Source organism: Aulonocara stuartgranti, assembly GCF_965226115.1.
Source record: "Aulonocara stuartgranti genome assembly, chromosome: 16".
NCBI lineage: Eukaryota > Metazoa > Chordata > Actinopteri > Cichliformes > Cichlidae > Aulonocara > Aulonocara stuartgranti.
The window spans coordinates 22,963,258-22,980,545 of record NC_138952.1 but is presented as its reverse complement, the minus strand read 5'-3'; the positions used below and the strand labels follow the sequence as shown (position 1 = coordinate 22,980,545).

The 17,288-nt window shown below is 39.9% G+C and overlaps 1 protein-coding gene and 1 long non-coding RNA gene across 2 annotated transcripts; both read left to right on the top strand.

Moving 5' to 3' along the window:
- The first annotated feature begins 4,213 nt into the window (after window positions 1-4,213).
- atp6ap2 (ATPase H+ transporting accessory protein 2) lies at window positions 4,214-10,695 on the top strand. The gene is made up of 9 exons (XM_082508059.1): window positions 4,214-4,337; window positions 6,840-6,970; window positions 7,080-7,208; window positions 7,300-7,395; window positions 7,489-7,626; window positions 9,017-9,070; window positions 9,169-9,318; window positions 9,408-9,527; window positions 9,838-10,695. The coding sequence occupies exons 1-9, from the start codon at window positions 4,262-4,264 to the stop codon at window positions 10,030-10,032; spliced, it is 1,089 nt and encodes a 362-aa protein (XP_082364185.1). The 5' UTR covers window positions 4,214-4,261; the 3' UTR covers window positions 10,033-10,695.
- A 1,355-nt stretch (window positions 10,696-12,050) lies between these two features.
- Window positions 12,051-16,690, top strand: LOC309690750. Its single transcript, XR_014271805.1, has 4 exons — window positions 12,051-12,213; window positions 12,477-12,566; window positions 12,927-15,339; window positions 15,383-16,690. It is a non-coding gene; the product is annotated as an uncharacterized lncRNA (long non-coding RNA).
- The last annotated feature ends 598 nt before the right edge of the window (window positions 16,691-17,288 follow it).

The window sequence follows — 17,288 nt, the reverse complement described above, 5'->3', positions numbered from 1 at the left end:
ATCTGTCTCAGTATTTTTAAGCAGCGGGACAAAGTTTCTTTCATAAAGATCTTTGTATGAGTGGGTAACCTTAACCCCCAGATAGGTCACATACCCTGATTTAAAGCTAAATTGAAAACCTGAAAATGAAATCTTTCTGGCTATAGAGTTGACACAGAGAAGTTCACTTTTATGCAGATTCAACTTGTAACCTGAAATATTACCAAAACATTCAAAAATGGCAAGAGCACGGGGAAGAGAGCATAAAGGCTCTGACATATACAGCAGGAGGTCGTCAGCATATAAGGATATTTTGTGCTCCTGGTCACCTCTGAAGATGCCCTTAATGCAACTGTCAGCTCGCAGTTTAATCGCCAGTGGTTCAATTGATAATGCAAAAAGAAGAGGGGATAAGGGACAACCTTGTCTCGTACCACGGAGAAGTGGGAAATAAGAAGAGAATAACGAATTTGTTCTAACACGTGCCATAGGTGAGGAGTAAAGTAACTGAATCCATGAAATGAAATTAGGGCCAAATCCAAATTTATGCAGAGTATAAAACAGATAATCCCACTCCACCCAGTCAAATGCCTTCTCAGCATCGAGTAATAAGGCAATTTCAGGGGTTGTAGTTGACTTGGTGTGTAATATGTTCAAAAACCTGCGCAGGTTGAAAAAACCATGCCTACCCTTCACGAAACCTGTCTGATCTGGAGAAATTAACAATGGTAGATGTTGCTCTAGCCTGAGAGCAAGTGTTTTTGACAGTATTTTTAAATCTACATTTAAGAGTGATATAGGACGATATGATGAACACTCTAATGGATCTTTATAATTCAATTCAATCTTAATTGGCAGACTTCATGTCCATAAAAACAAGACAAAAAAAAAAAAAAAAAACACACACATACAACACTCCCCCCCCCCCCCCCCCAACACAAGGTATACACCATTAAATATATATATGTATATAAATAAGTATCTAAAACATTTGTAAAAACATAAAACCATAATATACATAAAACACAATTACTTAAAATAAATCAATAAATACACAAACACTTTAACCAGTGCTTTCTGAGACTGGATGAGTAACGGGAACCACTCACTGTCGGATCTGTGAGTGCTAAAATTATACTGTTACTCGAACCATCCAGTCGTTCTCTAAAATTGAACATTAGCTTCCTTAAAAGTGCTTTAAAAGTCCAAACACCCACAGCTACAAACATCTGGCTGGCACTACCACTTCTAGGTATCCTGCAAAGGATTCTCATCGCATCATTATATGCAACATGCAGCTTCTGCATGCTACATTGTTTGTAGGATGACCACAAGGGGGCAGTATATAGCGGTGTGCAATACGCTTTAAACAAAGCCACTTTAACTGGAAGTGAACAAAAGCTGAATTTGCGTGCAATAGTATTTGCCTGCACATAGAGCTTACACCGTTGTCTGTATATGTCATCATCATCATTCATTTGCTCAGTAATAAAGTGACCGAGGTATTTCACCTTTTTATGAACTTCAAGAGTTTTTTGTGCCAGTTTAAACAAAGGGAAATTTAGCTGTTTATCCTGCTTGGTTCTACATATCAAAACAGCACTTTTAGCAGCATTGTACTCAATGTCATATTGCACACCATATTCAGTACAGACATTAAGAAGATCCTGTAACCCAGCACTGCTTGGACTAAAAACAACCAGGTCATCTGCATACATAAGATGATTTATCAGTGCTTTACCTAATATACACCCAGTGTTACAGGCTCTCAGTTGTATGGACAAATCATCAACATACAAATTAAATAAAATTGGAGACAAAATCCCACCCCGTCTAACACCATTGCTGACACCAAAGGGGGCAGAAATACTGCTTCCCCATTTAACCTGCATGTTCTGATGAGCGTACCAGTAAGAGAGAATCCTCACGATGTACTGAGGAACTCCCCATCTCTTCATTTTATCAAAAAGTTTTCTGTGGTTCACTCGATCAAAAGCCTTAGAGGCATCAATGAAAGACATGAGGACAGATGAATTTTTAGCCCTGTACAAACTGACTATTTCCTTGAGTGCATATATGCACATGTCAGTGCCGTGCTTTGAAGCCAAACTGATTATCCAGAGAAGAGATGAACACACTAACTCTGTCAAACAAGATTCTTTCTAACACCTTAGATAAAATACTGGCTAGTGCAATTGGCCTGTAATTATCCAAGCAGCTCACTTTTGCAGCTTTGTCCTTCATAACTGGTACCAGTAAAATACACAGCATTGAGTCTGGTAATATGCCATGAATCATAAACCCAGTGAAACAGAGTGCTAAAAGAGGAGCTAGCCTTACACTAGCATGTTTTAAATGTTCTGCAGTGATGTGATCCAAACCAGAGGATTTATTATCAGACAACCTATGAATGGCTTCATATACTTCATGTGTCCTTACACTTATTGTGTCATTACTCATGTCAAGATTGTCCTCATATGGTTCACTTTTTATACAGTTAAACAACGCACTGTAATGCTGTCTCCATAATGCTGCAATGTTATCTGCCCCAGAAACACCTTCAACAGTTAATGGTAGAGATGGTTTACAGTTATTAAGAGCTTTCACCTCTTTCCAAAAATCTGCCGTATTATTACACAGCATTTTCCTGGCCAAAGAATCTGCTCTTAGCATTTGCTCATTTTTAGTTATAAAGCGAACAGCGTACTTATATCTGGCATTCGCACATTTTTTCTGTTCAAATTCTGGGCCTTGTTTAGGTCTTCCAGCCATGGCCCAACATTTATAAGCTATGCGAGCTTCATCATGGTACATGGATACATGTTCTTTCCAGCCAGGTCTGATGTTAGGTTTCTTATGCTTATATTGTTTATCAAGCAGTGTGCCACTTTTATACAGAGCAGTCACTATATCATCATACATGGAGCAGAGTAAATGTTTATGCACAGCATTCTTACAGTTGACATCTTTGCACAAAATAGCTTCTTTATTTATATGCATATTTATAATCATACGGTTCTTGGAGTGAGTGCATACACTCATGAAGTTTAGTAACTTCCGGTCACTGCAACAAGTCCAGGTACAGTTTACCGACGGATGGGTGCAGGACCTTGAAATGCACCGTGTAGAACGAAAGACCATCGTACGTATCATAAGTTTACCAATCTCACAAATCGTCGTCATAAATACACATTCCTTAACCGTTTATTAATATAACCTTTGAGCTCAACGGTAATTAATTAGTAGTGGAAATAATTTCTGGTTCATCACAGAAATGCAGCAGTGACAACAATACTGTATGCTGTAATCGTACTGGGCAATTAGTGATACAAAAAACCTGTTTTATCCTGTGAATAAACGTATATGTTTTTGTCAATGTACCATAATAACATAAGCGAAACGCAATATTGTGTCAGGACAATTCACTATTTATGCACAATAAATAAAGGAGCATAGCGCCACAATTTCTGTTCAGCGCCAGACTTGCTTGTAACCTATATCACCAATTATGTTAAGAAAAATGACGCATTAACTACAACAGCAGACTGACCTTCGTGTAAATGCTTGGAGCAGACTAACCTGTGAGCTGGAGGGTTCTGGGACGTTATATTTGATCTTTGAATGGCTGCAATCCAGGCCACCCGTCGCGTCTTTGTTACTTCGGAAACATGGCTCGAACAATTTCTCTTCAACGACGTAATCCGATAACAACCGATCTCTTTACCCGTCGGCTTCCCGTAGCTGTCATGCGACCGGCTATTGCAGTTAATAATACAACAGCTTCTTGACATTTTTGTGTTTCTTTTTATCGCTGTATAACTGATTTTAATTGAAAGCCTGCGTGCGCTAGTACCGCTTGCCACGAGTTCCCAGAATCCTTTGCGGTTCTACCCGTGAATGACGTCACATTTTCAATCTCTATATAATATGCATGTTAAATTTTATATTTGGGGTAAAATATCAAGTCTTTTCAAGTAAACCGGTTCAAGTCCAATTCAAGTCCCAAGTCATTGGTGTAAAAGTCCAAGTCAAGTCACAAGTCTTAGAACATTTTTTCAAGTCAAGTCTAAAGTCATAAAATTAATGACTCGAGTCTGACTCGAGTCCAAGTCATGTGACTCGAGTCCACACCTCTGAAAATCTCCTTGGAGAAACATCACAGCGACGTTTGGTCGTCAGCGAGTGTTGTTTCCCCTCCAGTCCAGCAGGCGGCGGTAGCGCACGTGAAGTCCTACAAGAGCGAGACGCAGGTCAGCTGATCGCTGCTGTAGAGGAGAGAGAGATGTCTGTGAAGATCTTGCGAAGGATGGAGTCTGTTTTTACCGTCACTTTGACCTTCTACTGTCTGTTCACAGTCGGTAAGAAATACATAATAATAGTTTTTCATTACTGACGTGTTGGGGTGTTTTCCTCCCCCCCACGTATTTACGTGTAATAGTAAAGTATCTTATATGCGCTGAATGGCAGGTCGCTCGCCGAGCCCGGAACATTGTTAGCGTTGCCGTTTAACTCATTGTAATATTTCTGTGGCCAGACTCGTACGACCGTGCTAATATAAACGAGGAAAAGTGGAATAATAACTCTGCGGATGCTGAGAATCATTGTTCGGCTTTGGACTATCATCAAGCGGAAGACCACAGGGTTAGCTTGTTGCTAACGGAGATTATAGCTCAGTCGCTTCTTAAAATCTGCCAGTGACGACGAGGACGTGGTTAATATTCGTAAGGACGAGGTTAACAAATCCGTCCAGGTCATGTAAAAATGAAGAAAGTACTAAATATACGGCTTCCTGGTAGAGGGTTACGATTTTACAGAAGCCTGGGTGGTCACGTGACATGCTCTACGCCACTGGTTCCCCTTTATTCACCATCAGCTCTCTGTCACGAGTTCTTCCTTCATCCACATGAAAGGTGAGGGGCGATAGTTACTGAGCAGGCTGCTGCTTCTTGTGTTTGCTGTAACAGTGAGAAACTGTGCGCCATCCTCCAGCAGCTCAGGGCTGACAGTCAGTAAATGTTATAGTGTTAACGCCTTATCACTGTTTAAATACTTTTAACTGTTTCCTTATTCCTAAGGGATTTGCAGAGATTTTTAAACTGTATGCCGTTCCAGGCCTCCCATTTATCCAGGCTTGGGACTTCCATTGTATCAAAAAGTGATTGTCTGCCAAAAAATTATTGCCCACATTTGAACTGTTGCAAATGACGTGTTGACCTATAATATGTCAAACATATCTCTAATGAATGATATCAAGTCATTTTGAGCCAGAATGAACATTCCTGTCACAAGGTTGAAGACGTAGAAGTTTATATATTCTCTCTTTGTCCATGTAAATTTATCATGTATATTAAAAATGTCTTTTTCAAGAGATATCTGACCAGTAGGGTAGCAGAAATGGCAATCACAGTGGCCAAGAAGGACCGGATTGATTATAATGTAGGAACAGTAAGGCAGAGTCATGCAAAACAGGTAATTTCTTTAATTACGCATATCCAACTAAGCGTCGCCACTATATTGTCATGGTGGACAGGTCTGCAGTCTGTCACAGGGCTAAGGCGCAGACAGACAACTCTCATTCACACCTACAGACACACTAGAGCCTACAGTTAGTGTAAACCTGTGCATGTCGTTTGACTGTAGAAACCATGCAACCATCTGCAAACCCATGCAGACTCCATAGGCTGGATACAAACCAGTGAGGCCACAATGCTGCCCTCTTTGGAAAAACAGCAAAAAAGAAATATGTGTCATTATGAATCACATGTGATATTTATAGATGTAAAACAGTTTACTGCCATGAATGTGTCAGTCTGGTTCTAACACTAACAAATATTGGCCCTCTTGGTTTGGTAAGAAAAACTGACATTTACTTGGAGTCATTAACCCTGGTAAACATAATTGGCTTTGATTTTATTGTAATGTCCCACTTTTCATAATTATATTGTAATGTTTTGCTTTCATATGTAGCTAATAGATCTAGAGGATCTAGATTTACTGCTACTGAAGCCTTGAAACAGATACTTCAATCAATCAATCAATCAATCAATCAATCAAGGCTTTATTCGCCACGTGCAGGTTGCCCTGCAGTGAAATACTTTAGTGCGAACAGCTCATGAATTTCAAAGCAGTTCTACAGTCCAACACTGGTCTCGCAATCTGTTGGAGAGCCGCGAGCGTCGCCATACTTGCGCTCTGTGATGTTGTCATTCTTGTGCTCAAAGAGCCGATTCTGAGAACTCACGACTTAATGGTCAATATGTTGATAAAAATCACTCTGTATCTGTGACAGGTAAAAGAAATGGTACAATACAAGAAAGTATTCCTGTGTAACCCGACTGGATCGTCTTACTCACTAAACTAGCCTGAGGGGTGATAGCTAAAGTTCTTGCTAGATGGTAAATATTTTAAGTAATGCTGTATTCACTGAGTCAGTATTCAGTACAGGAGCAAAAGAAGTTTCCGGACAGAATTGGACAAAATTCGTTGTAATTTAATTTTTAAATCATTCACAGAAAAAGTAGTACATGTGCCATTCTTTCAAAAACTTGTGCATGTTGCCATGTGACGCTTCTTTTTGTTCCTTTTGTGGGAATTTGTGATTGCAAAATGGCCACATTTTAAAATACAAAATTGGGCAATGAGTTGGATACAGAAAGTGCACCGGGCAACAGATAGTGACTTCACTGGTTATTTTAGTTTTGTTTGAAGTTTGGTGGTGATTGGGATCAAAAAGAAAGCTAAGCTAATAATTATATTTGTAGGTGGTGATATTTTTTTTTGTCTTACTTTAAAAAACAAAAACAAAACCGTACCCTATTCTTTTCCACTTAGATTTACAGTCATGCTGTTTTTCCCCTCAGGTGTCCATGGAGACAGCTTCACTGTGCTGCAGGCTCCAGAGTTTGTGTCCTTCCAGAAAGGTGACTGGCCGGTTTCTGGAGAGAAGATTCCAGACCTTGTGGCTTTAACCATGGGCTTCTCAGTTCAAGAGGTGATTCGTTACTTCAACTCATGCTCCACAGTTTTATTAGTGTTATAGAAGAAGACTAAGCTCATAATTACGCCAGCTTAAGCTCTACTATGCGTGTCCAATTGCACAGGATCTATTGTGGCCAGGCCTCCAGGCTGGTCCGTTGTTCCAGCGGCCCCGGGCCAACATTCTTGTTGTGGTGAGAGGAGTGGATAGCCTGGCTCTGCCTCAGAGCGTGGCCTCATATCCCCTGGAGAATGTAAGTAGACCGTTTTTGTGCATCAGCTTTTTATCTTGGTATAAATAGAAGTGTAGACCTGTATATGAGGGTGCTATCTTCTTTTCTGCAGCCCATTCCCTTCACCATGGATAGTGTTGCAGAGACTGTACACTCTTTGTTTGCTGAGGACACCCCTGTAGTCCTCCAGCTGGCCCCCAGTGAGGAGGTAATAAAAGTCTGCTGATGTACTTCTTATCTGAGACATCCCTCTTGAGGCACTGTTAGTTATTTACTTTGACCTGTCTTTCATTTCTTTCAGCGGCTCTATATGCTCGGCAAGGCCAATGCTGTGTTTGAGGACTTACCCGTCACGTTGCAGCAGATCCGGGCCCGTCTGTCCCAGGATGGCTCAGTGCTGTCTTCTCTTCCCCTCAACTCTCTCAGCAGAAATGCAGAGGTCAGTTCTTAGCCACGTTTAAAACCAAAAGACTTAGTTCTTACTAGAGATGGACCGATCCGATATTACGTATCGGTATCGGTCCGATACTGACCTAAATTACTGGATCAGATATCGGAGAAAAATAAAAAATGTAATCCGATCCATTAAATATCACGAAAGCACCTCACAAAACTTGCAACGCGCCGTAACTCGCCTCAGAACGTTAGCACGTCGGAGCAGTATGCATCACGTGATAGAGCGGCTGTGGCATGCGGGACCTGTCGGTGGTCTGGATAGCATGTGGAGCTTCGCTAGCAACCCGGCATTTCATCTCCGACAAAGTTATCCCCGAGAGAAGTAAAGCAAGTGTGTAAGTCCATCTCTGAATGTTTGTAAAGCATTCCTGCGTTAAGCTTAACAAGCGATATATGGAGCGACTGCCTCCTCTTGCTGCTACTTCAATCATGAAACTGCTTAACGATCAGCTGATCGGCTTTTCTGTCGCGAGTCCATCTCTCTAGTTTGCTTTTGGCCCACTTTGCACCAGAAAGAGGAAACCAGCGGCTGAACAGCAGCAGCACGTTTAAGCTTGATCAGCTGTTGTTAGAATTTATTTAATATTACTTTCTACACCAGGATCTTTTTCTATGTAGCTGACGGCTGGTAACTGTGCAGGGGCGGATCTAGCAAAGTTTAGCCAGGGGGGCCGATAGGGCATGAACAGGGAAAAGGGGCACAAAGACACACTTTTCTTTATTCTCATTTAAAATGTCTAGCTTTTAATAAATAATTATCCGAATCTTACACCCAAAGTTTTAATTTGATGTAAAAGGAATAGAAGTCCATTACTGTATATAGAAACTATTAAGTCTACGGTAATATATATACCCTAGTAAGCTATAGTACTTTTTCCTTTGGGAAGGTACCATCTGTGCAGTCTGCAATTTTGCTGAAGAAAGATGTTGAATCTATTTAATATTTCTTGAAAAATAATTGATTGGAGTTGGAACCCTATTAGTTAGGTTGCTTAATATTTATGCTAAGTACTCTTTAAAATACCAGAATAGGGAGGATGGTGTAGGTTTAAGTTTATTAGATTGATCAGTATTGCTGAACTATGAAACATTTTTTTTTGCATACAGGTATAACAGAATAGCTTTAGTGTAGTTGTTGTTTTAAACTTGAGTATGAACTTATACAAAATTCAGCAAGATATTTAAAAAAAACAGTTTTGTTGATTAAAAAACACTATCGGATTCATATCGGTATCGGCAGATATCCAAATTTATGATATCGGTATCGTATCGGACATAAAAAAGTGGTATCGTGCCATCTCTAGTTCTTACTCCTTAGTTAACCAAAATTCCTTCCTTTGCCTTTCTTACCCTTTTATTCTTATTTTTGTTAGGCCGATTTGCTCTTCCTGTCTGAAGTCCAAGTACTGCATGATATCACCGCTCTGGTGAGTTGTTCCCTCGGACTGAAGCAATTCTTTCCACTTACAAAAAAAAAGGAAAAAAGAGTTGTGTTTGACGCAAATCTTTTCTTTCCCTCCTGTAGCTGCAGAGACACAGACATTTGGCTAAGGACCACTCCCCTGACCTGTACTCGTTGGAGCTGTCTGGCTTGGAGGAGCTGAGCCGGCTCTATGGTCCAGACTCCCCTCAGTACCGCGATGCCACGGCCCTTCTCGCTTCTGTCCTTCAGAAGGTTAGAAGAAGATCTGAAGAAGCGATACGCCTCTGCAGCTACAATTTAACCACATTTTAACCGTGTGCGTTTTTGTTTTTTCATTTCAGTTTGGGCAGGATGTGTATGGTCTCTATGGCAACAGCTCTGTGGTGGAGGTCGTTACAGTGAAGGCCTTTGAAGCTCCTTTAACCAGGAAGTCCCGCTCAATCCTGGAATCCAGACAGATTGTAAGTCTGGGTCAACCTACTTTTTAATATATATATATGCCAGAGGAGATACTTGCTGAACATGACATAAATGTACCAAATTAGAATGGGTTTATTTACATTTCAAGCACATTTTCTGTAACACATGTAGTTTAGAGGTCTGCGTCATGTAGCAGAGAATAGCAGCAAAATTACTTTTCTTTTCGGGAGGCGTTCATTCAGCTGTGTGGTGATTCTGAGTTTGTTTTGTTTCTTAGCTGCGGACACTGACACTTTAAACTAGTTCCAAATAGCTGTTTTAAATTTCTTGACTACTGCAAACATTTTTCAGAGTAACCGAGGCAGCCTCTACAACCTGGCTCACAAGTACGACGTCGAGTACGCCGTGGTCTTCAACATCGTGCTGTGGCTCATGATCGTTCTCGCACTCGCTGTCATCGTCATCGCTTACAACCTGTGGAACATGGACCCGGGCTACGACAGCATCATCTACAGGATGACCAATCAGAAGATCAGGATGGACTAAGTTCTGCCTGTCAAATCTCCTGTTGTCCCCTTAGAGCCCTCTAGTGAATGTTTGTGTTTTGTGTGAGGTCTCATTTAGTGAATAAACTGTGAGACTCTGATGGGAGGAAGACCGTAATACCACTCACGTCTTTGTTTAGAACTCTGGCTGCAGAACCTACAAAAATATTAACATTTCGTTAGCGGCTCCTCAGTTTATCTACAGCGGTATCGTTCTTCATGTCCTGGGAGAACAAACTGAAACTTCCTCTCTATAAACTCACAGCATTCCTTATAAATTTAACCACTCACTATCTGTGTCTCATCTGTTTTTCTTGGTGATTGAAGTTGTTTTTTGTTGTTGTTGTAAAAAATATATTGTAATATGAAAGAAGGAGATTTATCTGGTTTCTCTGTGAAATTGTTGTGCTTTTCTTTCTGTGGGAAACAGTTTTAAGTTAAATGAAATTTTATGTGTATATATTGAATATACAAATGCAACTGTATGAGAAACGGCTGTGCTCTTGTAAAAAGATGTCAAGTAGACTTCAGCGTGCTTCTATTCTAGATTACAGATGTGTTGGGACACAAATACTGGATCTAAATGTTGTTTGTTAGGATTGGATTCGAATAAATGAAGCTCTGTAAATTGCAATATGTGAATGACAATAAATTATTAAATGGATCACCCTGATTTTTATTTACTCCTATATACCACACACTGTGCATAATTATGAAGCTTGATTAAGGTTTTATCTAGTATCTACTAGACAACGCCACTCTCCTGGGTTCTCTGCATTGGCCTCCTGCACATGTTATTTTATTTTAATATTTTACTGGCCACTTAAAAGTCTCCTGGATTTGGCCCCAAGCTGCTAACAGTTATTGACCCCATATGAGCATGAGGCTGTATCCCAATTCAGGGTCTGCAGCCTTAACGTATGCAGCCTTAACGGTCCACAAGGGCCACGTACTCAAAGACCGCTAAGGCCGGAAGTGCGAGGCTTGTGAAATGGGACGGTCTAGCCTCCGTCGCGCTGCCCAGGTTGCCTAGCAACCAAGATACTAACAGCTGGAAACGTTTCATACAGCATTGTTTGACAGAAATGAAGGAGAACATATTTTGTTCATTTGTTTGCTTGTTTCTACATGAGCTTTGATCATTCTCTGTAAGATTAAGGTCAGCTATTGAACGGCGTATATTTTAAAGTAAAGGCTTTAAAACCAAGTTAGTACAAACATCACTAATGTCACATAACTTTGCCGACATGTGGCCAACAGTAATGTTTTAATGTTCTTCGTTATTAAACATTTGCACATAAATAAGTCACATAATATTCAGTACTTACTTAAAGTTTACTCTTCGGGGCCCCTCATCCGCTGTTTTTTTTTTTTCAGCAAAATTATCCACACCCACCGCCGCGCTATGCATTCTGGGATATGTTGGGCCACGAAGTCTACACCGCCACGCCCTTAAAATTTAGGGAAATGAAGGACGCATTTGAGGGCCGCATTTCGAGCAGTCTTCGTCGCGTCGCTGTGACGTAATCGGCCTTAAAATGCGGCCTTTAAGGCTGCAGACCCTGAATTGGGATACAGCCTGAGTTGTCTTGGATCCACATTCAGAGCACTTACAGCTGTTCCAAAATCAAGAGTTAAACCTAGAGGTGACTACTTTTGCCATCAGGGCTCCTCAACTTTAAAATGATCCACCCGAGGAAATCGCTTCTTAAAGCTCATTTCAATAGACTCGCTTGTATTTGTTTATATTTGTATTCTTTTTGGTGACATCCCTTCAATGCCTGCCTACCCTTTTAGTTTTTTTGAATTTGTAGTTCTATTAAATCTGTAAAATCTGTTTTGAAAGTTGCTGTATAAGTAAAGATTATTATTATTATTATATTTTATTAGATATCCTGTAAATGTTACGTCAACCCCAATTCTGTATAATCATTCTTATGTCACCACTGCACAGGTATTGCTCATCGCACATCGTCTTCATTACATGTTCAGCTTTCGTAACAGCTCAGCCAATCAGAAAGCAGTGTTTCTTGAAGCCCCGCCTCCGGCACAATATGTAGTAGGTTGTGAGCTTTTATAACCATTCGCGGACACAGGAAGCTGTGTGTACCTGTTACGGAGAAGTTTACGAAAAGTACAGATTGACACTGGACAGAAACGATGGTGTGACTGCTAATAAAAGGTAGGAGACTTTTCTGAAATCCCTGTTAAACCGTTTCGCGTCCACGCGGTGTTTACATTTTTTCCACAATAAGATCTACCTATCTATGTGACTGTATATACAGTGTATACATGTGGCTTGACTGTATATTTATATATTATATATTTTATATACACACACGTATAGATAGACAAATATGTACAACAAAACAAAACATTACACAAAGCACACTCATACTCATAGAAAATCGTGTTGTTTTGTTGTGTTGTTGTTTCATATTGCAGCTAGCATCTACGTGGTTAGAAGGATCCGGGCTTCCATCGCTGAAGGAGAGCAACAGGAGAAGCCCATCCTGACACCATGTAGTGCTATAGGTAAGATAATAACCAACTAATGGAAATAAACTGCAAGCAGGAAAAAAGTTCAAACTGTCTATGACTGTGGATGTCGCAGATCTTCGTTAAATGTTAGCTGAACTGTGCCTCTATTTATTATTTTTCATTCTAATGAGTCATTTTTGTCTTACACTTATGCAAAACATTAATTTAGTAAACAAGCAACACTTATTTTTACCAGTGAACTGCACATATAACATAGTTCTTAAGACATTACATCGTTAAGCATGAGATTAGGGTTACCGGTATTAGCGGTAAAGACAGTGTGCGTGTAGATTTATGCAGGAGCATTACACTGTAAATATCACTGACTCCCATGTGTTTCTCTTGTCATCTTAGCTGGAAAGAGAGCGGGGCAGGGGTTGAGAGAAAAAGCCTCTGCTGCATCACTGAGCCCAGGATCTGATGAAGGCGTCTTAGAAGCAGCAGGGCCTGGGACGTCATCAGAGACAGCTGTGCAGAAATGTGGCTCCTGACGTTAAAGACTACGCTGGACACTAGGACCATGGACAAGTCAATAAAAATAAATAATCGATTATTTATTTAATTTCATTTTTGGGGGGTACTCATTCATTTTATACACTAAACAGTTTATGTGTGAAGATCTACATTGTTATTTTTCTTTTACACAAAAGCAAACATCAAACAAACAAGAAATATTATCCCAGCACTGTCCATGTTGTATGTTGTACCCAGTGGTCAAATTTTTATTACTTGAAACATTTTGACTTGCCACACCATGAAGTTAGCATAGCTAATAGAAAATATCATTATAATAACATTACCCAAAATCTGTTTAAAAAAAAGTCTGCATATGTTATCAAGTGTGAGTGGTAGGTCAACATGTTCTCTGTAAGTAAAATCTGAAGTTTATCTGCTGCAGTGTTTGAAGGCCGGCTCACCAACCTCTTTCCAGGGGCTGAGCTGGCCTGATGTTTCTGCAGTTACATCAATAAATTATAAAAATGCTCTTGTGGTCATATTTTCTTATATAAGGAATAAGAATGTACCAGTAAACATGCATTGACAATAATTGTGAAAAATGAAAATATCTATGTAAAAAATGAAATCTTCAATTATTTTATTTTAGTAATAAATGAGTGAGTGGCCGTTCTTTCACTGAGTTAGTTAAGTTAAGTGAGTTTTTTTTTTCTACAGCTTTCAGAAACAATTTTGCTGTTTGATTTCTACATTTTTGAAAATATATTTATTTTTTATTTCAATTATGGCTGAAGGCTGTGGCTGAAGCAAAAACGCAGGTGGGGGAGGAGCTTGGAGAGGTTTTCGGACCGTCTCCAAGAATTTCTGGCAAAATTGTCAGGCAACTCAGGAGGGGGAGCGGTGCTCTACTTGCACTGTGTATAGTGCAGGTAGAGCACTGCTGACTTCGACTGAGGATCTTTTCAGGTTGTGGAAGAGATATTTAAAGGATCACCTTAATCCCAGTGGCGCATCTTCCGTGGAGGAAGTAGAGTCTGGGGACGAGAGGGATGACTTGTCCATCAAGTCCATTGGTATGGGCCATTCGTTCCTTTTACAACTGTTGCAAGTGCTTGGGCCACACACCCGGTAATAAGTGGGACTCTGCCAGGGCTGCCCTTTGTCACCGATTCTGTTCATAATTTTTATAGACAGAATTTCTAGGCATAGCCAAGTGGTGGAAGACTTCCACTTGGGTGGTCTTACAATCTCATCTCTTCTTTTCACAGATGATGTGGTTCTGTTGAATTCATCAGGTGATGGCCTCCAGTTTGCACTGGAGTGGTTCGCAGCAAAGTGTGAAGCGGCAGGAATGAGAATCAGCCCCTCCAATTTTCGGTTGATCTACATCCCTACCCTCACCTAGCACTAGATTGCAGATACAAGCAGCGTAAATGAGCTTTCTCCAAATGTTGGTTGGCCTCTCCCTTAGAGATAGGGTGAGGAGTTCGGCCATTCAGGAGGGACTCAGAGTAGAGCCACTACTCCTACACATCGAAAGGAGCCACTTGAGGTGGTTCTGACAGGGATGCCACCTGGGTGCCTCATGCCTGAGGTGTTCTGGGTATGTCCTACTGGGAGGAGGCCCTGGGGCAGACCCAGGACACGCTGGAGAAATTATATCTCTCGGCTGGCATGGGAATGGCTTGGTGTTCCCCTGGATAAGTGGAATAAAGTGAATGGATGGATGGAATAATGGTGAAGTGAAAATCCGAGTTTAATCCTTAAAATTACTTTTTTTTTTCCGTGCTGGGCCTTTTGACTTTTCCAAGCTGGAAAAGCACAGGATAGAAATGGCAGCATTATTGGCTCCATTCAGGGAATACTATAATGTCCCATGACAGCCATGTTGATGAGAAAGCATGGATTACTGACTGTTGAATGAGTTGTGAATAATTACATCATGGATTTTTCTGCTGTATGTACAGATTTATCCTGAGAGATTTTGTAAAAAATCTTTTTGTGGAAAAAAACTTGATAGATAGGTAGATAATTAAGTTTAAGCACCATATGTGCTGAAACTGTTGTAAAACTTACAGCTGTATTATTGCTGGTCTAACATTGGTATGCTTATTGCCCCTGGTAATTGGTATGCAGTTTAACAAAAAACAAAAAGACTGTAAAAGTGGATGGTATATTTTTTATATATATGAATTTTGGGTCCTGTGGGTGCTGGAGTAGCAGACCAATTAAACTATAAGTTAGTTATTGTTCTGCTGGGATACTTGCTGGGATGCATCTTGAAATTCATCTTCATGTGATAGTGAAACATGTTTCCATGTTTCCACTTGGAAGAAGTGGAAACATGGAAACAGCCATCAGTTTTCCCAGACACAAATCCAATAAAATCAACTACAAGATTTGCTGAAATGAGACGAATCTACCGGCAACATCACAGTATGAGAATTCATAATGAGGGAGAGTTTTTGCAGGGGATCTACACAACTGTTGGCAGTTTTGGTTGTTTTAATTGCTTTATTGACACGTACCAGCCACCTTGGTAGGTATTCTGTGCTAGTACCAAGTTGGACCTCCTTTTTCCTTCAGAGCACAGATGCAACATTTTCTTGGTCCATTTGATGTGATAGCATAAGATAGTTGTTGCACATTTGCTGGCTAAATATTCATGATGGGAATTTTCCTGTTTCACCACATCCCAAAGGTCCTCTATTGGATTATGATCTCGTGACTCTGAGGCCATTTGAGTACAGTGAACTCACTGTCAAGCCAGATTTGAACTTTGTGACTCTGGTGTTTTATCAGAAGATTCATTGTGCATACCAGAGTCATGGTCAGAACACGGTCAGCAACAATAAACAATATTCAGTTAGCACCAAGGAGGGATTTGTAAAACCAGGCAATGTTTTCCAGTCACCCTTTGTCGAACTTTGTGGACCTCATGGAAACTGTTGCCTCTGTTGCCTTTTTTTTAGCTGACAGGAACTGCACCCAATGTGCTCTTTTGCTGATGTAGAAGACCACACCTACTGTACACCTAAGTCTTTGCATTGGGAAAGAATGTTTTTTTTTTTCTTATTTCTGATGTTTCCCAGTGCTTTACTGCAACAGTCTTCAGTTGTTTTTTGTTCATTAGTTGTCTTTACCATGGGAAATGCACCTCAACTGAGTTGACTGTCTGACTCTAAAACACCATAATATTGTACTTAAAAATGTTTCCAGTTTTTCTTTGTTCCAGATGCTGTTGACTTAGCCACTGCCAATGTCCTAATATTCCTAAAGTTAAATGTGATGGATCTGTTTTGGCTTTCATCTTCGTGACTGACTGTTTAACTTGGACTTAATGTGTGAATCCTGTGTCCACACATTGTGGATTCACATAAACAACTAGCAGATGTAAATACTATACTTGGAATCAACTCTAGACCTTTTAGAAGACAGTAAAACTTTATTGTCATTGCACAGAAGTACCTGCTTATTTTATGAAGAAATAATGAAGGGATCATACATCTGTTATAACGCTTGAGTGAATTGTAGAATAATATTTGAGCCTCTGACAATAGGAGCTACTCATAAAAAGATAAATGTAAATGTAATTCCTCAACTGTGAATGGAATATTTTTGTTCAGCCCCCTCGAATTAAAGCTGACTGTGTACATTTAAACTGTTTCTTGTTTTTTTTTATTTCAAAACTAGACTTCTCCTTTAAATATTAGACAAAAGCTGCTAAGTTTTCCTTTAATTGATGAGCATGATCTAGCTTTTATTGCGTTATTGCAACTGTGGTATGCTATATCTCAGAAGTAGTGGTGAGTTGTAGGGTATGGCTAAAAAAGAGAGAAAGACTAAGCCCACCATGCTATATAAACTTAAACCTACACCACCCTCCCCATTCTGGTATTCTAAACGGTCTTTAGCAAAAATATAAAACAACCTAATTTATAATTACATATACCTAACTAACAGGGTTGCCAACTCCCAGCAAAAAAGAAAAAAAAAAAAAAAAGGGAACCACTCCCCCACCCTCTGTTTCAAGATGCTTAATTGACAAAACTGATTTTAATTTAATGCACGTATCAAACAAATGCACAGAAATCTATTACTTTTCTCCTGTAATCAAATAGATTCAAAATCTTTCTTCAACAGAATTGCAGACTGCACAGATGGTACCTTCCCAAAGGAAAGAATACTATAACTTACTATATACTAGATATTACATACTATTTAATATAGTATACTTAATATTTACTGAATACAATAATG